The 26720-nt window shown below is 39.0% G+C and overlaps 4 protein-coding genes across 8 annotated transcripts; 2 read left to right on the top strand and 2 right to left on the bottom strand.

The window, feature by feature from the left end:
• The first annotated feature begins 149 nt into the window (after positions 1 to 149).
• LOC143212454 (ankyrin repeat domain-containing protein 13D) lies at positions 150 to 7192 on the top strand. 2 transcript variants are annotated; one of them, XM_076431332.1, is made up of 14 exons: positions 150 to 486; positions 1300 to 1435; positions 2396 to 2520; positions 2597 to 2642; positions 2718 to 2861; positions 3008 to 3079; positions 3518 to 3698; positions 3771 to 3993; positions 4080 to 4208; positions 4278 to 4428; positions 4508 to 4669; positions 4741 to 4841; positions 4914 to 5002; positions 6042 to 7192. In XM_076431332.1, the coding sequence occupies exons 1-14, from the start codon at positions 388 to 390 to the stop codon at positions 6277 to 6279; spliced, it is 1896 nt and encodes a 631-aa protein (XP_076287447.1). In that variant the 5' UTR covers positions 150 to 387; the 3' UTR covers positions 6280 to 7192. The 2 variants fall into 2 exon arrangements, with proteins under 2 accessions (XP_076287447.1, XP_076287516.1); XM_076431401.1 differs by lacking the exon at positions 3008 to 3079 and having other exon boundaries at positions 155 to 486.
• A 700-nt stretch (positions 7193 to 7892) lies between these two features.
• Mip40 (Myb-interacting protein 40) lies at positions 7893 to 10303 on the bottom strand. Of its 4 annotated transcripts, XM_076437032.1 has the most exons (8): positions 10162 to 10303; positions 9832 to 9960; positions 9685 to 9763; positions 9429 to 9567; positions 8725 to 8928; positions 8466 to 8649; positions 8205 to 8353; positions 7893 to 8080 (listed from the first exon to the last, which is right to left on the bottom strand). In XM_076437032.1, the coding sequence occupies exons 3-8, from the start codon at positions 9761 to 9763 to the stop codon at positions 8059 to 8061; spliced, it is 777 nt and encodes a 258-aa protein (XP_076293147.1). In that variant the 5' UTR covers positions 9832 to 9960; positions 10162 to 10303; the 3' UTR covers positions 7893 to 8058. The 4 variants fall into 4 exon arrangements, with proteins under 4 accessions (XP_076293147.1, XP_076292984.1, XP_076293062.1 ...); XM_076436869.1 differs by lacking the exon at positions 9832 to 9960 and having other exon boundaries at positions 10162 to 10287; XM_076436947.1 differs by lacking the exon at positions 9832 to 9960 and having other exon boundaries at positions 9429 to 9564; positions 10162 to 10287.
• Positions 10304 to 10310: 7 nt separating this feature from the next.
• Positions 10311 to 14613, top strand: LOC143213681 (multiple inositol polyphosphate phosphatase 1). Its single transcript, XM_076433783.1, has 9 exons — positions 10311 to 10451; positions 10528 to 10714; positions 11215 to 11525; positions 11618 to 11743; positions 11816 to 11960; positions 12046 to 12146; positions 12609 to 12718; positions 12778 to 12972; positions 13069 to 14613. The coding sequence occupies exons 2-9, from the start codon at positions 10546 to 10548 to the stop codon at positions 13238 to 13240; spliced, it is 1329 nt and encodes a 442-aa protein (XP_076289898.1). The 5' UTR covers positions 10311 to 10451; positions 10528 to 10545; the 3' UTR covers positions 13241 to 14613.
• A 256-nt stretch (positions 14614 to 14869) lies between these two features.
• LOC143215476 (uncharacterized) lies at positions 14870 to 18746 on the bottom strand. Its single transcript, XM_076437658.1, has 3 exons — positions 16289 to 18746; positions 15759 to 15928; positions 14870 to 15649 (listed from the first exon to the last, which is right to left on the bottom strand). The coding sequence occupies exons 1-3, from the start codon at positions 16430 to 16432 to the stop codon at positions 15427 to 15429; spliced, it is 537 nt and encodes a 178-aa protein (XP_076293773.1). The 5' UTR covers positions 16433 to 18746; the 3' UTR covers positions 14870 to 15426.
• Between the last annotated feature and the right edge of the window lie 7974 nt (positions 18747 to 26720).

The following is a 26720-nucleotide window of genomic DNA, read 5'->3' as shown; positions in this document are numbered from 1 at the left end:
TGCATATCCTATACCTATTCCGAGTCTATAAGTGTATATGGTCTAAGGTTTTTAGCGATGTCGATATTTCAGATCGTGCGACGCAAAACCCCATAAGGTGATTGGTCTTCTACTTTTATACGTCATCTGCGGGTGAAACGTGTATGAAGTATAAGCGCCACTTGCAACATTTGCTTCCGTCACTTAGCGGATTCTCCTGCCGTTTTTGAGTTTCTTATCTAGCTGTTCTACCCGGTCGATGAGTAATGATCATTTACTTGCTACATACCTATCCGTCTCTCGGTGTCATGTATTCGCCCGACAAAATTCTGTGTCGCGTGCTTGAATCGTGGAATTCCATGTAAGATACTGGTGTTTTATGTCAGCGTTAAAAAGGACCCCATAGAAATGGTGAATATAGACACGATTCAAAAGAATTATCCGCTGCACTGGCTCGTATGGAATAACAACTATGTAGAACTAGAAGAGGAGCTGTCTTCGAAGCTGGTTTGTAGAAAAAAATATCAACCGATTAATAAATCGCTTTCGATAATACTACGACACAAATTGATACTTGCACAGACACGACGTTTAAAAACCATAGAATCGAGTGTTTATCGATTGCCAGTGCGTTTTGCAAACGAACGTGATAAATGACACTTGTCTCGAATCAACTTTCCCTATGGTAACAGTCAGATAATTCTATAATAATACCATTAAACTACAAAGGAAAGAATCTTTATTGACAACCGATTAATTATTTTGCGCGTATAACGTTCAGAATTCCAATGCGATCTGTTGCATTTGAGAGAAGTTGACATTGCACAGACTACAAGCTGGTACTATTTTATATTTATACATGCACATGAATTTAGGAAAATAAAATGAATTCAGTTCGATTTCTTTGAATTAATCGATCACTACATATTGATTTAAATGCAACATTGTCTACAGTGCCACAGTGCTTTATGAGTGAAGCCTCATACGTGTGAGAAACCATAAATGTTCACCGATATATAACTTTTGATATGCTTCGAATATATCATTCATCGATCCGATATAGTTCATAAAATCATTTCGCCCTTTCGAATTTGTTTGATTATTAATCTTTTTATAATAACATAGAAAGAACGAAAGAGTTTGTCGAAGTTTAGTTTAGCATTCACGGAGAGGCAATAAAACTTTATCTGTCCTGATAAAGCTCGTAAAAGTAGTATAGTTTTATTTATCTCTGTAATAAAACAATATGGAAATGTTTTAATAGCTAGAGATTGCATATCTATACGCTAAAAAACATAACAATTAAAATTTATTTCACAGCATGATATAGAGAAACCTGATAACAGAGGAAGAACACCATTGATGTTAGCTGTTACTTTGGGTTACACTGGATGCGTCGGAATATTATTGCAACATGAAGCTAATGTTAACACAGAAAATACAGAAGGATGGACTGGTAAATGCTTGTTGTATTCTCGTACTAATAGATGACGTGGCTGAAGCATCCGAAATATCGCAAATCCATATACCGAGTTTCGCAGGGTCGTAAATTCCCTTTCACTTGCTTGCAACAATACTCGGGGCTTCGACGAGGTTACAGAGTAACAAGGCTTAGTTGAAATAAAATTCGAATTGTGGAAGACAACACTTTTAAATATATTTTCAACTTAACAGTATATACAACAGTCTTATGGTTTCGGTCGAGATGGTAGCGTGCTAGCTAGTTGTGAACAGTTCGAAATGTTTTGAGAAATTTTCTGTATCATGTCGCGTATTATGTCGGCTCGGATCTTTTATCTTTTATCTATAATATACAGGGTGAACCACGAATCGTGACCAGTAGAGAATCTGTTATTAGCAGTCCGATCGAAAATGTTTTTATCAGATATAGCAAGGTTTCAAGAGAGCTTTCACGAGATTATAGCACATTTTTTGTCAACTCTTTTTTTTTCATGATTTTTCAAGGTCACCTTCAATTTTTTGCAAATACACCTATAATTTTTTACGCCTATCTGTTAGAATTCAAAGCGAATTCGGTAAATATTATAACATTAAAAAAAAATTGCTTCTTTATTTTTTTGTACAAAAAATTTGTTATAATCACGTGAAAACTCTTTTGAAACCATGCTATATGTGATAAGAACATTTTCGATCGGACTGCTAATACCAGAGTAACCTCTACTGGTCACGATTCGTGGTTCACCCTGTATATATTCTTCTCTAATCGTAGAAAAGAATGGAATTAGCTAAGATTGCCCTGTCAAGGGTTTCAGGGCTCATAGAGATCTTGAAGTGGTGTCCGATGACACCCAAATAATTGTCCCGAGCTATTGCAGCCGACCGTGTCTAAATTTCCGGTCTGCTTCAGACCGAACAGAGACTTTACTAAAAATTGATTCATCATTGTTGTTTATAGTGGTCCAAGAAGCAGTTGGAACAGGAAATCCTGAGCTACTGCAGATGGTGCTAGCACGTAGAGATTATCAAAGACATTGCAGTCGGGTAGCTGGTATTCCAGAACTACTTCACAAACTGAAACAAGTGGGTTACTTAAAACAAAGCAGAACGCGTAGAGATAGCTTGATAAATGTAAACCAAAATCAAATAATATTTTCAGGCTCCTGATTTTTATGTAGAAATGAAATGGGAATTCACTAGTTGGGGTAATTCAAACTATTTATAACATCAGTATCGTAAGGAATCGTTCACATTTATACTAATGTTCCTTTTGTTATTAGTTCCTCTCGCCTCTAGAATGTGTCCTAGCGATACCTACAAAGTATACAAACAAGGCAGTAACGTAAGAATTGATACAACGCTACTAGGTTTCGATCATGTGAACTGGCAACGAGGAAATCGTAGTTACGTCTTCAAAGGACAAAGTGAGTATTCACAGTCGTATTATTTGGCATGGACGTCGACACTTGTAAAAAGGTTCTTTTGATCTTCAGGTTCTTTGAGCATTTTTCCTTTTATATTAATCGTAGACTCTTTTATTTGTCCTTTAATTGTATATATTAAATGCAAGCTGCATCAAATGTACCTGTGGCAATTAGATGTGAACGGAGTTATGTGTTCAGTATGGTGGGACATGAGTCAGGTGACAGAAATACTTTTACAATTAATGTGGTGTACAGGATTTTAGAAAATATTTCTTTTCACGTAGATACAATGATTTGTACGTTACACGTTTATTCTTGTTCGTTTTCGTTCATAGTCTTATTTCCTTTTGATTATTTTTTTGATATATTTTGGTACCGTAAACTGAAGTTTCAACCGGTAAGTGTATATACCATAAGAGAAAGATACTAAGTATATTTGTATCGCTATATAAGTATATAAATATTCGTTTTTAATATTTATTTATTTATACACAAGTTTAAGCGAGTTACTTGAGAAAAAAACTTATTAGAACTTTCGTAATTTGTAGTAGTAAAGAATATAATTAGTCTGTACCACATTGTAGAATAATTGTTTCGGTGATCATTTCATAATACATGATTCTATCAATGTAAGAATAGAACTTTTCTTTCTGCAGATGACGGAGCAACAATGATGGAAGTAGATCATGAAACGAGAGAGGTGTACGTTGAACACATGAAATTAATAGATATTGATAATATGCAATTAATGGAACCCTCTGAAGAAGGTGTATTAGCTCGCCTTACAAATCCTATAGTTACTACGTATATAGATACGGATAAAATCAGTTTCGAACGGTAATCGTTGTTTCATTACATTTCCATCGTTATTCGTATTTACTTCGACTAATATTACTTTCGCTTGATTAGCAATAAGGCTGGCTTGTGGGGATGGCGTTCGGATAAAACTGAAATGATAAATGGACACGACTGTAAGGTTTTTAGCGCGAGTAATGTAGAGTTAATAACCAAGACCCGATTAGAACATTTATCAGAACCGGATAAAGCAAGGGCTCGCGCTCCTCGCACGCCTCTTCAGTCATTTCTTGGCATAGCGGAACAGCAAGAAAACTGTCTTAACGCGACTACCAGTGTAACTTTCTATATTTTCAATATATATATTGCAAATTAAATATTTCATAGGTTCCAATTATTAATTTATCAAATTATATGTTTTAGGAAGAATATAACAATGTTGGAAATCCTTCCAACATTACAGCTGAAGAATATTTCGATCCGGATGTTGATCTAAACGGAAGGGATATAGGCAGACCAAAGGAAATTAATACCAAAATTCAAAAATTCAAGGTATTTTATAAAGTTTTTTATATAAAGATTGATATAAATTTATAACCTACTGATCGAACGTACGTACAGGCAACTTTATGGCTTAGCGAAGAATATCCACTTAGTCTTCAAGAACAAATTATGCCAATCGTCGACCTAATGGCAATATCTAGTTCACATTTTGCTAAATTAAAAGATTTTATCCAAATGCAATTGCCAGCTGGATTTCCTGTTAAAATTGGTAAGCTTTAAATTGTGTGTGTATCTTTTTTTTTATATGAAAGATGCCGTACTGAATTCAATTATATTCCGTATTACAGAAATTCCTCTGTTTCACATATTAAACGCGAGAATTACGTTTGGAAACATTTTTGGTATGGATCAAGAAGTACCTCACGTAGGTCACTTGCAAGAAACTAATACTATGACATGTTTAGTTGACGATTCTTGTTTTGAAGCTCCAATGGGATATGTAAATCTAGGTAAAAGAGATCAGAAATAATTATAACTCATAAAAATATTCGGGATTATCTAATGCGATAATTTCATACAGGTGCTGAAGTTCGAACACAATTCAGCATTGAGGAAGAGGATGACCTGTTACAATTCGCTATTCAACAAAGTTTGTTGGAAGCTGGTAGTGAACGTGACGAGGTATTAAATATGTCTTTCATCGTCATAGTTGCGTACGGATTCATTCTAATTATTTAATTAATTCAAATGAAGGTTGACATATGGGAAGCTTTAAGAGCCCAGAAACCATCCCGACCAACAACGCCGAACATGACCGCGGAAGAGGAAACACAGCTCCAAAGGTACGAGAAACATTTTGCTCGTGAGAATGTCGTTTCGGATACCTTGGTTTTATTTGAAACGTTCTAAACAATTTATTTTGCATGTGTTCTTTTCTTGCCCGACAATTCATATTCAGGAAGGTGGGTGAAGGATACCTGTTACAAATGTTGATTTAACGTCACACTCGTTCATTCGAAGAGACTTTCAGACAGGGACTTACACCGAAAAATGTTAAATACCGGTATTTTTCGATTATACTTTGAAACCCTTATAGAAACAGAAATGACGCTATACACATATAAATACCGGTGTGTTTACCTGTATTTATCGATAATATTTTCGAATTTCTTATTTTATTGCAATACAATTTTCAGGAAATATTTTTAGACAAAGATTTAAAATCTATATGCATGATATTAATATTGCTGTGATACCGAAACTGAGATGGGGGGATTATGTAGGGATTGTGGGTGGACGGGAGTGATTTCAAAAAGAACTTTAATAATACAAGCACAGTTGCTCTTACGACGTTCGTTCACGGCGCCACAAAAAAATCGCCACAAAAATGTGTCACAAGTTACTTGCTAGTGTACTTGTACCATATTTTTTTCTACGAGGACTGCGATGAACTTCGTGGCATTTACCGCAGAACCTAAATATATCGGTATTTATTTCAGTTTTCAGTAATATATCGGTTTCGGTATAACTTTGCTGACGCAATATAGGTTTTCACTGCAAAAGGGTGAATTTGGAGTGCAAAACCTGTACCGGTATCAAAATCATAGCGGTTTTAAGTCCCTGGTTTCAGAGATGTATTTTCCTAGTCCTCATTTAGATAAACTTCTCGACAAGCACACATTCTTGCATGAAATGCAAGAAGGCGATCGGAGCGCGTTAGAAGAGAAATAGTTCTCTGACTTTGTTTAGACATCCCATTTTTTTTCGTGCGCTTAGCCAGAGCCTAGATCTTTTGTACGCACTGACGTGCCTAGAATGACGGTGTTTAGAAACCGTTCTCTAACGAACTACGATAAACACTCTATTTCTCGTTTAATGCAGAGCTATACAGGAAAGCCTAGCGCTGTATCAGGAGAATGCTGCTTCATGTGCGAGCGATCGAAGTAACACGAACAGGCCCGCCGACACAGAGGATTCTGATGCAATCGAGGACACGGCGGAACAGTTGAGAATAGCGTTAAGATTATCCGAGCAACAACAACTCGAGGAAGAACAGCGCCGGTTGCTGGAAGAAGAAACGTTCCGGCAAGTGTTGGAACTGTCCCTTACAGACAAGTGAACTATACGATGTGCAATAGTCTTTAATGAAATTCGATCAAGTTGTACTTCCACGACCACGAGAAATCTTCCGGCCGCGTTATGTCGAGACTGTCGAATACGAAACATTTCCTACGGCTCGTACTGTGCATCGTTCGACAGTGGTTCTTGTTTCCGAGTGTAGGTCGCATCCTCAGCTACGAAGTAACCAAGACATGCGTAGCATGTCCTTTTTGGTTGAGGGAATTCGAAAATCGTTCCTCTGATAAGAACCACTTTCGGATGTTGTACATTGAGAAATAAAACTGCTGCATGCAGCAGGTATTTGTTACAGCGGGGAAATAGTAGTACAGCATACAGATCAAACGGTGAAGATCGTATACAATATTAACTATGAAAGTAAATAATTTAACTTATGTTATTTATTTCTTAGCTACATTTTATATGAAAGGAACGTTTTAGTAGTATACGAGGATCATGGTACGTAACGATAAGAAGTCTTGAAAATTACAATCACTCTGGCGGAATATGTCGGAACATTTTTCTTCGAGTCTGAGATTATATTTGACCCATTATAAATCGAATAAAAAAAGAAGATTCGTCTTGTTGAAAGTGCGTGCTGTAAGCTGCGACTGTCAATACTTAAAATAAAAAGCTTGTAATTCTCAAGCCTTCAACAGTTATTCGTTTTGTCCTTTTCTCCTGGCATTAGACTTTCTTTTCTGAAGTTTTTAGTATCGGAGTCAAATAACATTTAACGGAATTTGTGTCTCGATTCTATGTAACAGTATGCTAACAACTGCCTCTCTTAGTATTCGGGCTATGGAAACCTATTCCAAGTTCCTCTTTGTACCCGTGATAAAAATAATTGTAAGTAGCGTTTCAATTTATTAAGGGTAACAGTAATGTAATAAAAATTTGTTATTTATTTATAGTATATTGATCATAGATAAATGATTTCATCAAAATATTTATTACAAACCTGTTATTAGTGAATCGCAACTGGTATCGAGAATCAAACATAATTGTACATCATTACACCAAAAATTGTTACATCCTAGGTCTACGCCTATAGAGTCGTAATTGTTTATATCGATTGATAATAACTTTCCAAAAAAAAAAGTATTGTTCTCTAAATGGATATAGATTTAAAGAAAGCTTGTTAAGTCAGAGTTTCTCTGAATAAAAAATGCAATTTATAAAATTTATAAGCTTTACCTTTCGTTACTTATTTTATTCTTTTCATTTTGATATATTATTTATATGAATTATTTAATTGATATACTCAAGTTCCTAGCCCATAGGGAAGGATAAATTCTTGCAGTGTTCGTCGGATAATGACTCTGTATATGTTTGGTTCTCGAGTGAATTAGGGTATCCTTAAGAAATCATGAGACAGAACTTCTCTAACAGTCTTTATGAAATATGTTATACTGAAAAAATTGAATTTTCTACCTTCTTCGATATCCTCTTGAAGTAACGTGATGTCTTGACAATTATCGATGAAGTTTTATCTAATGATTGTTTCGTCTTGAATCATATCGATGTTCCATAAGAAATTTAATTGGAAAGAATTTCTACTTGCCATGTGATTTCTTTACTACGCGAACAACTTAACAATATAATTGCGCTACATTTAATTATATTGTAATAAAAAGATATATTTCTACAAGTAGCATACAGCAGATATATAATTAAGGGTATAAAATAAACCGTGTGTAGAAAAACGACATGCCGTTCCATGCCGACCAAGTAAAGATTTTGGGAAATTGACAGTATCAAATGCTGCCACGCGAGTGGGCTATTCGAATTCCGATTGCGCTCTGAAACAAAAATAATGTTTTTTTTCTAATAAAACATGTCTCGCAACAGGAAATTTATTCTGATAATATTTTTACATTTCCCAATAAAGAATGGAATACTTTATCGCATCTTTGGATACCACACCTTTTAAAAATAGTATTCAGTATATTTGCACTCTGTAGAAAACGTTGTTCGTTCTTGTGAGCTTGTTGATGCCATTTTTTACGTACTACATTCCAATGTGTTCTGTGCTCTCTCAACAATGTTTCTCGTGATTTCATGCACTGTCCGTCCTGGAACATATGCATAAAATATATATTTATTATGATTGTACATCTATTATAATTTTACTCCCTCCTAGATGTTAAAGAGGATGAATTATGCAAATTTGTCTAATCATCTTACATAATCCAAATTCAATTCCTCCTTCTCTCTGGGTATAGGTGAAGGTATACGATTCATTGGTATAGCTTCTTCGCAAGGCAACGGAGGCGGTAAATAATAAACATCGCGAACTTCTCCATTAGTGTCTAGTATATTATTACTCATGTTAACTTCGTTAACTATTTCTGGGCTTGGACTGCGTACTCTAAAAGTAAACGAACGTATACTAGTCAGTGTTTTTGCGAGATAATTACTTAAAATTTTCTCTCCAATTACTAACTTCGGCACAAGATTGGGATTTCGTGGTTGATTAGCCATCCAAGCTCTGCATATGGGATAAAGGGGTGTGTCCTCTTGAAACTGTGCCAAATCAACGCTCCGATCAAATAATTTCATTACGTAAGTATGGTGGAATGATGTGTCCAATGGTACTTGTCTTCTACGCCTAACTTTCCGTGGCTGTTGAAAACCCATTGTCTTTGACCTGTACATGTTTTTCGTACAAGTTAGGGAGGTAGACTCGTTTCCAGGATTGCAAGGATGCGCCTTCTCATTTCTCAATAATACAAAGATGGGGCTTTTCAGTAATCAAAATCGCTAGATAAAAGATCAATCTAGGCCGCAGTTGCCCTTAGAGGTCCTACTTTTACGTTTACGAGGCATAATGACAATAATAATGTAAATTCATTATTCTGCAGCATGTAGTTATCGCACCATTATGTAAATAGCTACATGCACAGGTTCCCTTAAAATTATGCCTCGTAAACGTGAAAATAGGACTTTTGAGGGCTAGGGCTAGGACTACGGCCCAGATTGATCTTATATCTAGCGCCTTTGATTACCGAAAAACCCTGTTTTTGCATTATCGAGAAATGAGAAGGCGCATCCTGCACCCTTGCAATCCTGGAAACAAGACTACCTCCTTAAACACGTATTACTTTGAGTAATAAACAAAACTAGTTGGAGATACACAAGCAATATTACATTTTCTTCATTTGATGTTTATAATCGTGTGCGGAACTTTCTTCACTGGAGTCTCCTGATGATCCCGAATCGCTATGTTGCAATAGCTCCCTAAGAGCTCCTTTCAAGCGATCCCTAGCAACCAACACGTCGCTGTCTGCTGTAGAAAAGTGACTTTAAATTTATGATATTTATATAGTTAACAGAAGAGTATAGAAATCTGTTTTTACAAGAAAGTATAACAAGGAAAGAACGATTAATACTACTTTTTCATTACCCAATTCATCTTTAATTTCAATTTTCACACGGCCAGGAATTGGTGCAGCTGGTGGTGGAATATTTCTTTTCTTTCCCATCTAAAACGAAAGATAATTAACGATTATTCAGACACTCGTTTGTTTACATCAGTCTAGCATGAACATACCTTGTACAAACAAGTCTAAATCATCTACAAGTCGAACAACAGTTATTACTTTTTCTTTAAATCCATAAATTATAGAGAAATAGTTTCACAAGGGAGAACCGTAAGAGATTTTGTTTTATATGCATCCATCTGTGTATATAAAAATAAATCTTGCATTGCTAAAAAATCAAGTGCGCGAGGTTATGAGATAAAATAGGACTTAATTGTACAATAGTCTCTGACAGTAATAAAAATAAAGTTATTCTCAATCGTGTTATCGTTTTACGCTCAATCTGTTCTTGTATAAAAGAGAAATTATGCTACTTATTTGTATAATAAAACGAGCATTACGGATAGACGCGAGTTAAACATTTTTGAAGGACTTCATGCAGGCCATGCAGGCACATAAAGTGATGCACTTCCCACGAAGATACCGACGGAGTTGAATTTTCAAAGATTTTGATTGGTGTATTTTCATTTCATGCCTTTAAATTGACATTCAATGTTGTCTTTTGATATTGTGCGGCATTCGATGATTTTGTTATTTCTGTCATGAAACAAGGTTAAATCAGTCCATTTAATTTTATCACTGTATGCAGCAAGATTACACCTAAATAAATAACAAAAAGGATTACAACAAGGTAAATTGTATTTATTAGAGTTTATTGTTTATCTATGGTAATTTTAAGTCTATTATAAACTTTCTATATGTTCCAGATAAAAACTTATAGCAAGATGCAGAAGACATTTAGTACACAAGTATTTTTGATTCTTTCCATATACGCATCAATTTCCTTTGCGCACAATTGCTTTTTACATGGTAGAGATTATAGGTGCAAGCTAGGAACAAAGACGCCATATAGATTTATAGCTAACTATGACGACTCTGTTCTCGAATATCCAGGTGAATAATGCATGCATTAAAATATATTCTATAGAAAGTAAGTTTTATATGGGTGATTCATGAGAAACTGGCCACCTAAGTAGTTCCGTTAGGCTTAAAGATAGAAGAAACTGTTACAGAGAAAAGTTGTAAATATGGGATACAAAAAATCTTCTGATTCTTGTCGTTTTCAAGGTCTTTTGAAGGTCATCGATGTCAAGACGAGTTCAATTATGTGGTACATTATGACCTTGAACTAGTTTATGAAAAAGCAATGACAACTTCATAATGTGCAATCATTTTATTTGAATAATTATTCTTTCTTGCATCTCTGCTCTCTGTTCTCTGGTGTAGTCGATTGATCACGATTTACACCATCTTTGAGTGATCACTTTTCTCTCCATCTCCACTTTCTTCTATCTACAAGCCTAACGGAGCTATTTAGGTGGACTGCTTCTTGTGAATCACCTGGTATAGCTCCTAGTTCTGTTGCCAATTAATTTTCATTATTGCACATTCAGGTTGTACTCCAACAAAGATATGGCTGATTGTAAGGCATGGTACAAGGTATCCTGGGACAAAGTATTTACCATCCATGATTGAGAAACTCCCAAAATTGCAACAGATTATTTTGGATAATTATCAGAAGGGAGAAACAAATTTAAACGACGAAGATATAGCATTATTTAAAGATTGGAAAATTACCTTCGTCGAGAATGATACCATGAGATTAGCAGACGAAGGTGGAAACGAGATGATTGATCTCGCAGAAAGATATCAGTCTAGGTTTCCTTCTCTTATGCCGGAAGTATATAGTAATAAGACTTACAGGGTAAAGAAATACACATTCTTTAAATTAAGGATAAATAATAATTTATAAGCTGATCAGCACATATAATAGAACTGCGCCGAATTAAATTTTAGTTCAAATACACTGCCACTCAACGTACAGAGGAAAGTGCAAAAAACTTTGCTACTGGTCTATTCGGAAGACATACTAGTTACAAAGTGTGGTATCCAGAGGCCGAAGACAAGGATGCTGTGTTACGAGTAATTTATTACTACCTAATCGAGTTACTACTTTATTTTCGATCAGCTAATTATTTTATTTCAAGTTTCTAGTTTTACAAGCGCTGTGAGCGTTGGTTGCGCGAAGTGCACCGTAATCCAGACGCGCAAATGGAAAACGAAAAATTTCTAAAGAGTGAACCGTATGCCAAGATGCTGAAGGACGTTTCTGAACGCGTTGGCCATGAGATTGATCATGGTTAGTTGAAAGAAACGGTGTGCGAGAATTTTATTCGGGATCGGAGAATGGGTTCTTATAATATATAAATACATATATATTTTAGAAACTGCAAGTTTGATGCACATGATGTGCAGTTTCGAAACCGCGTGGCTAATAGACGTAGAGTCTCCATGGTGCAGAATTTTTACATTGAATGAATTCAAGGTATTTAACTCAATTTCCAATTTTTGTAGACAAGTTTTAAAAAAGTGGTGCCAAATAAAATCCTATTTTCATTGGTAATAATTAGACTGCGGATCTTTATGCAAAGTAAAAGTATTCTGCATTGATTGTGGGAAGCAGTAGTTCAATAAAAAATCATTTCACCCCTTAACAGTCTTTTTACGTTGGAAACAACATAACAATATTCTTAGAATGTATATATTTCACTGTTTTATATTTCACCCAGTTAATTTCGTCATAAATGCACAAAGATCCGCAGACTAGTAATTACATTTGTAAGTCCAAAGTAAATAAGAATTGTACTAAACTCTGTCGAATTTGACATGCCAGTATTTTCTGAAAATTTTGTAAAATGCGTAAAGATCCACAGTCTACTTATAAATTGAAGCGTGTTACATTTAAGACGTTATTTATTCTAGCGATTAACATGTTCAAAACTTTCAGACACTTGAGTATGCTGAGGACTTAAGAAAATATTGGATTGACGGATACGGACACAAATTAAATTATGAACAAGCATGTTCTGCGTTAAGGAATATGTTTGACTTTTTCGGGTAAGTTCAATAATGCTGTAAATGCTATATGGCATAAGATCATAAGCTTCTGTTTGCAGAGAAGTTGATGGTCCATTGGTGTCAGCATACTTTACTCATTCAGGGACCATCTTGAAGTTGTTGGGTGCTGTGGGAGTTGCCAGGGACGATGAACATTTGACGCATAATCTGTATCATCTGTATGCAGATGATAGAGCTTGGAAAACTGGTGTCATTGATACGTTTGCGACTAATATAGCATTTGTTTTGTACAAGTAACTATCAATTCACATTTTTTACATGATGTTCGATATAGTGTACATTTTTAATAAATAATATGGTTATTGTAATTACACTTCTATTTGTTTCAGCTGCTCATCTAGTGGTCCTAGTGTTCTTTTCATGCATCAAGAGCGACCGCTCTCTCTGTCAGGCTGTCCTTTACATGTGCCATGCCCGTTATCTATCATGAAGGCAATGTATCCTGATCATGAAGAAGAATGTCCGTTCGAAGCAATGTGCGAGTTGGACGAAAGCTCGTAATTACTGACGAACAAATTAAGTTTTACTCCACTTTTATATTGTATTTTGCAAATAAATTTCCGAAACCTTTGATTATAACAGTTTTGTAGTTTCTTACGCGATGATTAGGTACGTCCCCACTACTAAAAGATCAAATAGAACTTTTACCGATCATTAACATAGTAATTCCCAATAAAATTCAGACTAATTAAAAGAAAAGAATCGAATGTTTATCGCCGATAACAGAGGACGCAAAGTGCATTGTTGTTCCGAAACTTTATTGGAACAATAAATAGAGAGTTAAGCGAACATTGGTTAATACCAGACGGTATTTAATGTGACGGTTAATTCGAGTTGTTTCGGTCGTACGACCAATCGGGACGGGCTCGTAAAAAATTAATCGAATTCGGTGGGGTGCAGTGAGTACGTGATGCAATTTACATTCAACCGACCCAGGACCTTATGTAAAATATGGTGCTACGCTCTGAACACCACATTTCTATATCCTATCACTGACTTTGTTCCATTTCCTTCAATTATTTTACATCTGGTAATTTCACATTCAATTTCCCGCGGTCTGGATTACTAAGCTCATGCAATTGATAGGTCTCGCTCCCAGACTCTATTACATTTCTGCTTCGTTTAATCAATTGATCTTTCTCAACGTTTTATCGACAATGTTTAATAAAAAAGAACTTGGCGATCATATGTGCCCATATTTATGAAAGTGGTCTAAGTCAAAATTTAAAAAAAAATGAGTTCATCAGTTATTTCAGATCACCTTAATTTACACCAAATTAATTCAATGCAATTTTTATGATATTGTCAAAAATGAACCTTTAAATATATAACATTTCTGATTCTGTTGCGCTGTAGTGTATTTGTTCAAGATATAGAATTATGAATAAAAGATAACGTTGAATAAAAGTATAAAGCGAAAAGGAGGAAAATAAATGTTCTGCTCGTCGGTAGTTCTTGACGTTTTCCGGAAGGGCATCGAATAAAGATGGTGATGATGATGGAATGTCCAAAACGTTCATTTCTAAACGTACATTCGAAGACTGATGATTAGACAGCGGATTTGATGCATTTATGACAGAAATGAGTAGGTGTAATTTAAAATAGTAAAAACTTTAGAAGAATTTTTAAAAGTACTGTTATATTATATTCAACTTATTAAACACATTATGAGAAAGAGAATGCATTTCTATTTCAATCCAGTTTGTTGCAATGAAGGTAGAAAATTTTTATTTTGCATAAAGATCCGCTGTCTACTGATGATCAAGCATGCCTAGAGCCATGCGGCACAATCATTGTGCATTACCTAAACAATCGGAAAAACAGACGCTTCTAATTACTCTTCCATTTCAGCTGAAAGGGCTAAGCAGGAAGAATGAGTTACAACGTGGTACCGCTGGCCAAGTGAAATACCATCGACGTCGGACGTGTCAAGCGAACGTAGGACGATCTCATCCCATTATCCAACGACGCTGTTCCTGTCCAGGATCCAGGGAAATCGAGGACACGGCTTTAATAATACCGAACGGTTGAGGAACACGGAGCAACGGCGAAGAAAGGGAAGAAAAAATAAGGGTTGCCTCCTCTTAAAGAGAATCCACCCCTTTCCGTCCTGATCGCGAGCTGTCCGTTGCCCAAGGATCGGCTCCCACCTTTTTACGAGGATGAACGGCCCGACGATTTCCCGTAAATCGATCATCGCTCGGCTACTCGTCGATCTATATGTATAGGGCGATTCTGAGAACTGGGACAAGTTGCTGCTCCATTTTAAGTAAAAATAGAAAAGAATGATAGAGGAAAAAATAAGTTGGTTTAAGTGTTAAAGAATAATCGATTCATGGGTGCATCGACATAAAAAATAAGGTCATAGGAAGTTAGGACGTATTGTGACACATGATTTTTTCCTCTGTCATATTTTTCTATTTTTACTTAAAGAGGAGCAGTAGCTTGTCCCAGTTCCCAGAATCACCCTGTACATGAATAACGCCCGGAGAACCTTTTTTCTCCGGGAAATCTCCGTTTGCCGCAGGACTGATCTCATTCCTTTTTTTTAATGCATCGATGCGTCGGGACTAAGTCGGGAATTTCATTTCGAAAGTGTCTTTTTCAATTCGCGGTGTTCGGATGATGGAATATTTTCACCCTCCTCACCCCGGGATCATTTTCAATCTCCTCGAAGGTTCATTGCTCTACCGATGGAGCGCGATCAAATTATGATTCGGATCATTTGGGATTTTTTTCAAAATCTCTTTTACACGTCCTCCACGTCCGACCACATCGGGCTGCGGGTAGCTATGCCCGAAAACTGCAGCGTTCGTCCTCCATTGATTCGCGCTCGCCCATTTTCGTAGCTTTCCAATATTCCGCTGTTGAATGGTGCTTCGACTAACTGACGTCCATGAAAAGAGGTTGCTACAATCAGTTTCAGATTTCTAGGTCAGTAAAGCACCAGCAGGAGCCGGGCTGGGCCGGGTCGGGCCGTGAAAGCTCGGTACATAAGGTGTTCGGTTTATTCTTGTACCTCGTCCCGCGTCCTGACGTCGTCCCCTGTATATTATCGCCGTGATCTGGCAGGTTTATCGGCTGATAACGGGACAGTATCGTACCATTCTCGATTCCCGCCCCAACCGTGTCCCCGTGAATCGAAGGATGGCCGACGCGGTCATAAATCCGACAGCAGCCCGTAGGAATCTATGAACAAAAGTGGAGCCACTTACATGCGGCTCAAGTAAAATTTATGGAAGGTGTTGGAATATAAATGCGCGACGTATCATAAATTCTGAAGCTCGGGCCAGGAGGATGAGGCGGGCCACAGGAAACAGAAAATGGCAGGGTAGGAGCAGGGGTGGCGATGTGGCCATCCTCCCCCCCTCCCGCGACTCGAAACTACTAACGATATTGTTCGGGGCATCGGGTTCGCCCTCCTCGAATTCTCGAGAGGAAACAACAATTTATTTTATCGGGGCCACGGGAATACCCGAAGGACCACTCGCAAATCAGTGGCTGCGCGTTGCTTTACGATCCTATCTCTCCTGTCTCTTTCCTACTCACCCTCCTCTTTTTTCTCCCTTTCTCTCTTTCGTGTTTCGTCCTCGCAGCTTCCAACTTGCTCGCCGTTCCAGCCTTTTTCCACAACTCCGTCCCTCCATTTTCGAAGCAGTCGTGTAAATCTAGGTCGGACATCATCTCCGCCATTAATCGGCTCGTCACCAGCCCCGTGGAACCGGAGGGACCTGGAAATGGCTCTTTTAATATTTCCTCCGTGCGGATACTGTGGCCCGGCTTCGCGTTAAACAGCGAGGAGCTGGGGAAACGGTGTTTTTCGATTGGCGCAGGTACTCCTGGTCAAAGTTGATAAATGCCCGGCTTAAATCAGAAGGTGTTTCACGACTTAACTATAACGACACCGGAACAAATGGCGCACCGGTCGATACCGAGGAAACTTTTCTAGTTTATGTTCCTTGGAAAAGGGAAAAAAGTGACATCCAAAAAATCGAACCCGTCAGCAGCGAAACGGGCGAAGCGGGAAGTTATTTCACGTGCAAACATTGTGAAAGTGAATCAGACGGGCTTAAGGAAGAGTTAAAGGGTAAAGATTGACGCACGTCAGAATCCCAGCCGACGTGATTCGGGGCTAATTAAACTACCCTGTATCCAAGAAGCAAGAGCCCGCCGCGGGATCGTCGGAGAGCAGACGTGGTTACGGAACACGTTCGATCGGGCCAGGATCCCCATAAGCGGGGGCGCGACCATGCGTAAACGTCATCCGAACTGCGGCCCAAAGAGCGTGTTTAACTCCGTTGAGCGGTGTAACCGCATTGACTCGATGCACGTGCGATGCATTATGAATCTGAGGAGGCGATGGCACGCGGCGAGCGTCTCGGATCATCGGAGACCGCCATTTTATCGTTGGCAAAGCCCGCGAACTTCCCGATTCCCAGGACGAACCCCTCTAATCTCCGCCGACCGATTAAATACCCGAACCGCGTTCTCCCAATAAACGGAAACCAGTTTTTTCTCGGGAAGGAATACAGCGAACAAATTTTCGCGGACGTAACAGAATTCACCGGCGCGGCGGCGGCATACGAGTGAAAATGTTCAATAAACGCCGGTCGGATAGGAACGATGGAAACGCGTCGACAATGGAAAGAATGTTTATAATGAAAAATTCGTTAGCCGCTCTTTTTTTCCTCTATAAACATCCACGCGAGAACACGACGATGAAATTTTCGTTGAAACTACGTTGTGTTCCGGGGGAAGGGTGGAAGTTCGGCGAATTTAATAGAGGCCGGCCTCCGGTTGCCGCTTTCGAGAAAACAATATGAAATTTTCGGTAAACGAATCGACGACGAAACGGAACGGTGGAGGGGACGCGGGGTTGAACTATCGTTTAATTCGCGCGCGTCGAATTAACCGGAGAGGGGAAATCGATGTACCCGCGACAGGTGTTCCGAGTAATGGTTGACTCGCACCGCTGCTGTCGGATCGCCGACTCTTCGGGGAAGTTTGCAGCTCTCGAAATGCTCTGCAAAAGCCCCGGCTGTCAGACGGCTAGGTGCAGGGCTGTGCGGTAGATTTTCGCAGTATGATTCAAGTCTAAGTTTTTAAAATCAATTTCAATAGAAAAATTAAATTGTTATTTCATCGATCTTTTACCACTGCGACAATTTGACGCCGAGGGACAGATTCAGTCCGTGAAATGACGGATGGACGAGGGTTAAAAAACTGTACAATCAACTATTAACATATCAACTATTAACTACAACAATCTACTACAGTTTTACCCTTCTAACTTTAACTTCATCAAACTCGTTAATTATTGATGTGTAGTCTAGAGTGGCAGGCAATGTAGATTTATTGAACTTCTTAAGTAGCGTTTTATTAATTTTAATTTGGATTATTCTAAAATCAGATTCTACGACCCAAGAAACTCGTTAAATCCGTTCTGTTCATAAAAAGTAACGTATAAATAACAACGCTATGAATGTAGTTCGCGTTTTCACGGTTTCGAATCACTGTGAGCCGGCCCTGTCTAGGTGTCCCCCGGTGAATAAGTTTTTTCTCCCTCCTCCGCGTTCGCCGTTCCAATTATTCTGTTCGAATCCTCGAAACGAAAAGAACGGCGACGAACAGCGACCGAGCGAGCAAAGATGACGAAAGAAAACCCGGGGCAAAGGAACGGGCCCCCTGTTTAATTAGAAACGGGAGGCGCGCCGAGCATCCCGACGAGACTACGCCGAATGTATAATTAAGCCGCGTTTCAACTTCAATTTGCTCGGTGCTTCGCGGAACATGCTCGCGGTATGTCCTCCGCTTAGAACGATGTCGCAACAAGTTTCGAATTCTGCGATGAAGGGCCGAGAAAATTGCGACGGAACGCGGGACCGCGCGAGCCAAACGGGGTTATTCGAACTCGCGTAAAAAGTTCGCGGAATAACTCCGGCTAGAATCGCCAGAGCGAAATGGTAACTCGATAACGTTGAATGGAGCAACACCGTATAATTATTAATGGATGTTTCTGCATTTATAACGCTCGATGCCGCTCCCATTTTGTAGTCGATCTAATAAATCCTTTCACACGGAAAACACATTTCTGTTTAATTGACAGCCTTTGCAAATCCGCCTGAAAATGTTTAACGAGCTGACTGTCGCGCCGGCACGCGTCAAAGTCTCGCAAATCGAATCCGTTTTTTATTTATGCTACGGGAGCCGGGAGGTCGAAATTTATCGCAATCGCCATTGCCCTTAGCATACTGAACCAGCGACATTCTCAAATCTTTATGGAAATGTTCCATTAAATCTGAACAAAAAGAATTGTACCACTAGATTGCACTAGAAAATGCGGATCTTTAACAATTCCTCTCAACTCAACTATAAGAAACACATTTTTTAACCAGCAGCCACTACAAATCATCTCCGAACGTTCACGGTGTCGGAACTTCCGTGGTATAATTGTCTGGAGATGACTTGTAGGATTGTTCCGAAGAGTTCCCGTCGGAATAGGAATTCAAGAACAAAATGGCGGCGCAACGGGAGCAGGAGGTGTACGTATAAAGAATTGTTATTCGAACCAACTGGCTGAATTGTCCCCGAAGAACCTGAACAAACAACAAACTACACTTCCGGATAACGGCGACGAGTATTCCGTTATTTGTCTTTCCCTCGGCGAAGTTGAAGACTTCCGGTCAGACGGATTAACGCGTTATTCCAGGGTAAGCGTCGCCTTCTATCGAGTCTGGGACTTCGCTCGAGGGGATAGGTTCTTGTAGAGGGTTGGAACACCTTCAAAAGGGTTCGACACGACGTGTCGGCGCGGCGCCTTCGGCGATGTGCGTTCGTTTAGAAAGCTGCAGCCCTTCAGGACACTTTGTTAATGGAGCGCCGCGTGATCATTAAAGTGATTGCTGCCGCGAAAATCACGGGGAAATCATGGAAACGGCGCTTGAATTTTGACGGGGAACACGTGTTGCCACGCGGAAACCCGGCTGCCTCGGAGATAATTAAATGTAACGGCGTAGGATGCTCTGCCACCCGGAGTGTTTCATTTAGTTTTCCTTGGATTTCCCGTTGTTGCAACATCCCCGCTTTTTCGAATTAATTTATCCGGAGAAACGCCAGCCCACTGACAAACGTGGCGCTCCCGTTTTCGCGGACCTTTGGCCAATTCTCAAATACCGGGCAGAATTAATCAGGATAATGTTCCTCATTTAGTTCTTCTTATCTTTAAGTGTTTGCACATGCGGCAGAGAATAAGACTTTATCAGCGAAAGCTTCGCTTACTTATTGTTAGTAGAGGATCAGTTTTGAATTTCTGTTCAATCTGTGGTCAGACAGGACAGTCTATTTCCGTGCAATTAAAATTCGCTGTAAATTGCTCATAAATTTCAATTGTAGATATGAATTCGTAATACGGAAATGAATTTTTACGAGCTCGCTTTATCCCGAGTTTCAAAATGGCGGCCGTCCTCCACTTGCTTTCTAACCCTCGAATGATAGGACGTGGGATCACTCTGACCAAGAAACGTTCCATCTAAATTCTAATTTTCTACTGGCCAGTTCAAATCGTTACCTATTTAAGCTTTCGTTGATCTCAACAAAAGAAACAATACAGTAGAACTTCGATTATCTGGGCCTCTGAGGTTCGAACTCTTTATCGTCTGAATACTTTCCACAAAAGAAATAATACGCTACACCAGAGATTCTTAAACTGTGGTCCGCGGAACAATTTTGACATTAACATCCCCCAACTTTTCGCTTTTATTCAAATAACTCGTTTAATAAAAATCCTACATGGTCATGACTTTTTGTATTTGTTGTTACTTAACTAGTTATTAACATAACTAAACAATAATTAGTAAAAATGTAATTATTTTCACGCATTTTTGATATTTTCTTTACTCTGCGTTGACGGTATTTCGACTGACGAGGTAGTACGACTTAGGAATCTCATATGGGTACGACTTAAGACACGGCACAAGTTAAATTTAAAAAGTAAACATAACCTAACATTGAATAAAATTAATACGATTTCGTTTCGACCAAACGATTATGTAAATTCTACTGAATTTATATTTAATAAGGAACATAATTTTATCAATAATTTACTTGCAAGATTAACTACCAAACATATGCAGAAAATGATAAGAAAATTGAAATAAACTTACTTGATGACAGGATTTATAATGAGGCTGGTTTATGGCAGACAATAATACAAAATTCAAGTGGTACGACTTCAGCAACCTTACCCTAATTGTTTTATTATCCGAACAATCATGTTCCTCTAATTAATCAAGAGAATTGATGCATAAGAATTTGAATAAATCTAGCGGAAGCATCTTGTCGTCGAAAATGGCGGATTCGAATGATGCGTAAATAATAACCGATACGGGGCGCGTATTTTCAGGAGCCCCGAGTTCTCGCGTTGCTCAGAGGGGCGAGCTCGCGATTTTACGAGGGCATAAAAACAAAACCAGAAATCCTTGGCGGCACGGCCGCGGAAGTTTCCCCGCTAATGTAGAACGCGCGTCACGCTTTAGTACTATGTACATGAAGTTTAGCAACGTCGAACATTAAACTGCAACACGCGCGAGCCGGGGAGTCGGTTCATCCTGGCAGCAGTTTATCGTTGCAGGATTTCCTCCTTTCGTCGTTCGCCTCCCGCGGCCTAATGGGAACATTTACACCGAAGGACTAAACCGCTTCTGAACCCGACGTTGAAGCATTACAAGGCTCCGCTGAAAAATCGATACCCAGATGGCTGTTGCTGCGTCTGAAACGAAGAATTATTCGTCCTGCTCGCTGGCCCGCCGAGTCTCCAAACGTTTCCAAACCCACGATTTACACGTTTCAAACGAAAGCGTTACGTCAGACGCGAGAGTTTTTCGAAAAAAATGTCAACGTGCCACGAAACCACGGAAATCTAAAGCATTCAGCTATGTACTATGTATTTATTTTCCGATTTCGCCGTGAATATCATCGGGAAATAATCGAACGTTTCACGCTGTATCGCCGTAATGCGATACAAGGTCGAAACTTTTGGTCATCGGAGCGTGCACAATGGCCGGAGGAGTCCACGCGAGCGAATGGAAACGTTTCGGTCCGGAATTTTCTCCGCTACGCGATACGGCGCGGGAGGGAACGGGTCAGGAAAAACGCCGGCGGGGTTTCCCGTGCTGCCTCGGGATTATAATAATTCGCGTCACTGCGTCCAATTTCAATCTACCTCTGGCTGGACGGAATGCGTCTCTCGGCTAGGCGAGATCACTTCGTTAACCGGACCGGCTATGCTTCTGGATTCGCATCAACGTTCTTTTCCGGTCATCGCTGGCTGATCGACTCTCCGAAATGCCGGGGAACATCAAGCCTGAATTATCTTATACTCTCCAGGCTTTATACGAGCCCCGTCCCGCAAACTGGAGGACTTCCTGTCTTCATCCGCTTCTCCGGCGTTATACTCGAGAAAATGGCGGTACTGTATCGATACCAGATTTAAGGAACCATCAATATTATTTTTTAACCACGTCTGTCCATCCTAATTGGTGCAGCGATCCCCTAATTTCAAACATTCACCAACTATTGCAAATCTTTATGCGAAATGAAAAACTTTCAACGTCGATCTCAAGATACTCGAGCCACATAAATATTTGTTCTTCCTTTAACAATTTTAATAAGTTGCTGACAATTATACAGCGGATTTATTTATTATTTTCACGTATTTCAATCTCATTGGGAAAAAAATACCGCAGTAATAGGTACATTCACCCTATTTTGTTTGATTTTTCGACCGGATTTCCAGCTGTTCGACGGCTCCGGTGTTAATATATCGAGAAGAAATTCTGCTCTCGGAGATTTCTAGTGCAGCCGGTCCAAGGACGAACAACGCAGTAAACCGGCGAGGTTTTTGCGGGTGTTTCGGAGCGGAAACGCACGATTTAACCGGGCGTATTCGTCGGTATCCCGGCGCGACGCGACGCTCGATTCGCGGCGGCTGTAAATCCGTTTTTATGGGCTTTCGATACCGTATCCCACGGAATCAATGATCGCCTATAAAAAGGTATCTTATTCGCCGGCATACGTTTCCGTATTCTCCCGCTTAAATACGGGCATCCATCATGCGGTACATTGTACGCGATATCGGTGGGAGGCCCCCGTATCTATCAGCCGAGCAATATAGCTTACACGGCTCGGTAAAGTTAACCGTATCAGCATATCGGCACGCGTTCAACCCGTGTCCATCGATTCCTATTTGTTTTACGGGTTTGTCGGGCATTTTTATCGGGCGAGTTCGCATGCATTCAATATTCTCACTTGCCCCAGCGACGATGTTACGATATTTTAATTGTCCTCTGACCACCTGATTATTTCACGTTCATATTTATTCGCGTTAAAGAGGCGATCTTTTTTCACTTCGTTCTGCGAAGGAGAACTCAATGTGTGAGCAAACAAAATCGTGAAGAACGGACGGTCATTTTTTTTAAAGGGGATCGATTTTTATGTGTTGGTTGTTTTTCATAAGTTGCATAACTTCTACTTAAAATGTTTCTAGAAAACTGATATTATAAAAGGATATAATATTCTCCATGTTATGTTTTCAAACGACTTGCTACAGCATGGCTGAAGACATTTCAAGCTTTACTTCCAGCGACAAGATGGCGACGGAGTCTCTGCAAGACAAGATGGCCACTATAGCTTTTACGTTTAAAAATTTATTATCAGCAAATACGATCGATAGAAGAAACATATTTATCTTGGGAATTTATGTTTAATTTAATGTTTGTCTGTGACATGATTTCTCCAATTTAATGGAAACAGTAAGAGACTGCATGTGGATTTGAGAAATAGGAAAATTCCGAAAGCGTTTAAAGGCGATTAACCCTGAAGGAAGTTTCCGGCGAAGGCGTTTAACCTTCGGCTGATACCTTCCTCTCTGAATTAATCCGGCGAAACAAGGGAGCAAGGTTGCCGGTACACTGAAATTAACAGGCGAATTTCACCGCCATTTAACCACCGGGGCATATTTCATCTGATTCGTAACAGCTTAGATCCATTCCATTCCCCGGGCCCGCGGTAAATGGATAGTGTGTGCGGGACTAATTGCTCGAATCCACTTGATTATTACATCCGAAGTGATCTGTGATATTACGTCATTAGCCGACGTCACCCGATACGATCGAGATCGACGCATTGAACGGCCGTATAATTGAATATCGAATTACGGTCGTCCGTTGGTCGGCCATGTTGTCCATCCTCGTCGCCTGCAAAGACGGCTGTTCGCTACCGGAAAAATAAATCGCACGGAAAGATCGAATTGTTTCGAACCCGATTAATCGTTGAAACGCAGCCGACGCACCGGAGATTTTAATTATTTCGCAGGACAAGAGGCGCAGGCTCCTCTTTTAATTATAACCAGTCAAACATCCGTCGCAGAGGATCTCGGGACCCGCGAAATGGAAAACAACGAGACCTCTCAATTACTCTAATTGCGTGCTTAAAGAAACAACCAGCGCCCCGTCGACGACCAGACAACGATTCTTCATTAAATCCTTGACTGGATTGCGCCCTCGCATTCATCCCTCTTGTTTACCACCCCTTCAGCAGGCTGCGTTCTCGATCGACGCAGGTGCGTGTGTGCACACCTACGCACACACCGAACACAGTTCATTAATCCTCGTACGATAGATTATTCCGGCAACGGGATCTTGTAATTACTTGTTGAATTAGCGATTTCATTCTTCGACGTTTAACATTCTCCGTTACTTCGACGGGGTCTGGTAATTATATTAATTAAATTCGCAACGTCATTCTTCTTGGCCTCGGCAGGATTCTTTAATTATTGAACAAATTAGTAACATCGCGCTTTACGTTCTACTGAAATTCGATTCAGAAGTTATTTGTTAAGCTGTAAAGATATACTCTCCGAGAATGATTATTAATTATTATCATGTTTCGCTTTAACGTGGCGATTATTTATTGAATTAACGGGTTCGTTCTGCAGCAGAGATTTGTAAGAGATTTATGAAATTAATATGAAGATTGTACTTTTTTAAACATTCACATTTTTCATTAGATAACCTTTGCTTTGTTGTCGCGAGTATCGAGATACGATGTATAAATGCTCAAATATTAATATCGATAGAATTATAAATACAAAGTCCAATATATTGAAATTTATGTGTATTTTACAAGTATTGGGTACACGTGGTTATTAAAATTTTTCCTCCTCGGGGGCTACATCGATCGCCCGTATAAAATTACAAAACATACACGTCGGTATTTGTGCATGGAACGCATACGGGAATAGGAACATGCAGCTTGTTGAATTATCCTTAATTTAATAAATTTTGTTCTTAATTTAACGGTGGAAATCAATTTCTGTTCGATGCTAGTCAAGTACGGTTGAATTCCAACGATTCGCGGGAACGTGATTTTGCATGAACGTGCGTGTTTCACGTAAACATTTTAAACACATGTATGTTCACAACATTTCATTTACATATGACAACAATTCATCTCGTCTTCCTATCAATATTCTCCACTTTTTAGTTGCTGATTTTAGTTTAATACTCGTTTGGAGGTTTCATCGCTTTTCGACGAAAAGAAAATCCTCTATTTGGACTCAGAGTATCAAAGATGTTGTCGAAGACGAAGTTGTTTTATTTCGAAGACGAATTTCTCCATAAATTGTTCAAAAAGGACAACAATTTCATTCACAATTCTTGAGTCACTCGCAAGATGAATTTGTGGAAGGGTGAATGCAATCTATAAAATGTGAATTTATTCCGTGCAAGGGTTAATTCGGGATGCAAAATTTGTAACGAAACGTTCGAAGCAGGGGTTGAAACGGTTCTGACAATATCTGTTTGAAACGGTTATTATATTATAAAAATATAGATAAAAATATTCAAAAAGTGCTGGAGTATCAAATTCAACAGAACTTAGTGCGATTTTTACTTATTTTGAACCTACAAATGTTATTACGAATGAAAATAGGTAAATAATAAATGCGGCCGAAATGACATCAAAGTTTACGAATTTTTTTCTCCAAAAGTATGAATATGACAATTTTTTTATTATGATATATGGTTAGGGCATACATTGAAGGTTATTCTGTAAAAATTTTTCAAAAAAATATTTAAAAATGGCCGAGTTATCCGTTTTCTTGCATAGCTGCTCCGTCAAAACACGTATAGACGGTGTCATGGATTGCGATGCCCAGGGTTATCTGAAATAAAAAAACTCATGATTTTCTTATTCCTAGATGAATTATCTATCGTGTAGCATAGGGATTTTAAGAAAAGACCATTTTTGTACAAATGCGAGGAAACTGAAAATGAAAATTCAATTTTTACACAAAAAATGAATATTTAAACGACTGTTATAAACAATTGGGATATCGTATCAAAACAATGCTATACTAGACGATAGATAATTTATGTAGGAACAAGAAAATCCCGAGTGTTTTAATTTCAGATAACCCTAGGCGTCACAATCCGTGATACCGTCTATACGTGTTTTGACGGAGCAGCTATGCAAGAAAACGGATAACTCGGCCATTTTTAAATATTTTTCTGTGAAATTTTTACAGAATATCCTTCAATGTATGCCCTAACCATATATCATAATAAAAAAATTGTTACATTCATACTTTCGGAGAAAAAAATTCGTAAACTTTAACCCAGAACCGGAATCGATATCATAACTGTTTTCAATGCCTGGTTTGAAGAGGCAACGAACTCGAGGATGATCGATCAAAAAGCGGTAATAAGAGTTCTATTAGGTTCGAGACAGGTCTGAAAACTTGGTCGTTCAGGTTCGAACCAGACAGAATTCCATGCAGCGCTATAAACACCATGAAACCGGTCCGCGGCTCGGCTGAATGCAGACAGCTCGTCTCCTTTGATCAAACCGGGAGATTCGTCTACTAGAAATCCGACAACTTTTCCCGTCGTCTCATAGAAACCCACCCTTTACTCGACGAGCGGAT

Source organism: Lasioglossum baleicum, chromosome 1 (genome assembly GCF_051020765.1).
Source record: "Lasioglossum baleicum chromosome 1, iyLasBale1, whole genome shotgun sequence".
NCBI classification, from domain to species: Eukaryota; Metazoa; Arthropoda; class Insecta; order Hymenoptera; family Halictidae; genus Lasioglossum; species Lasioglossum baleicum.
Note: the sequence above shows the minus strand (reverse complement) of the source record. Positions and strands in the feature narration are given on the sequence as shown.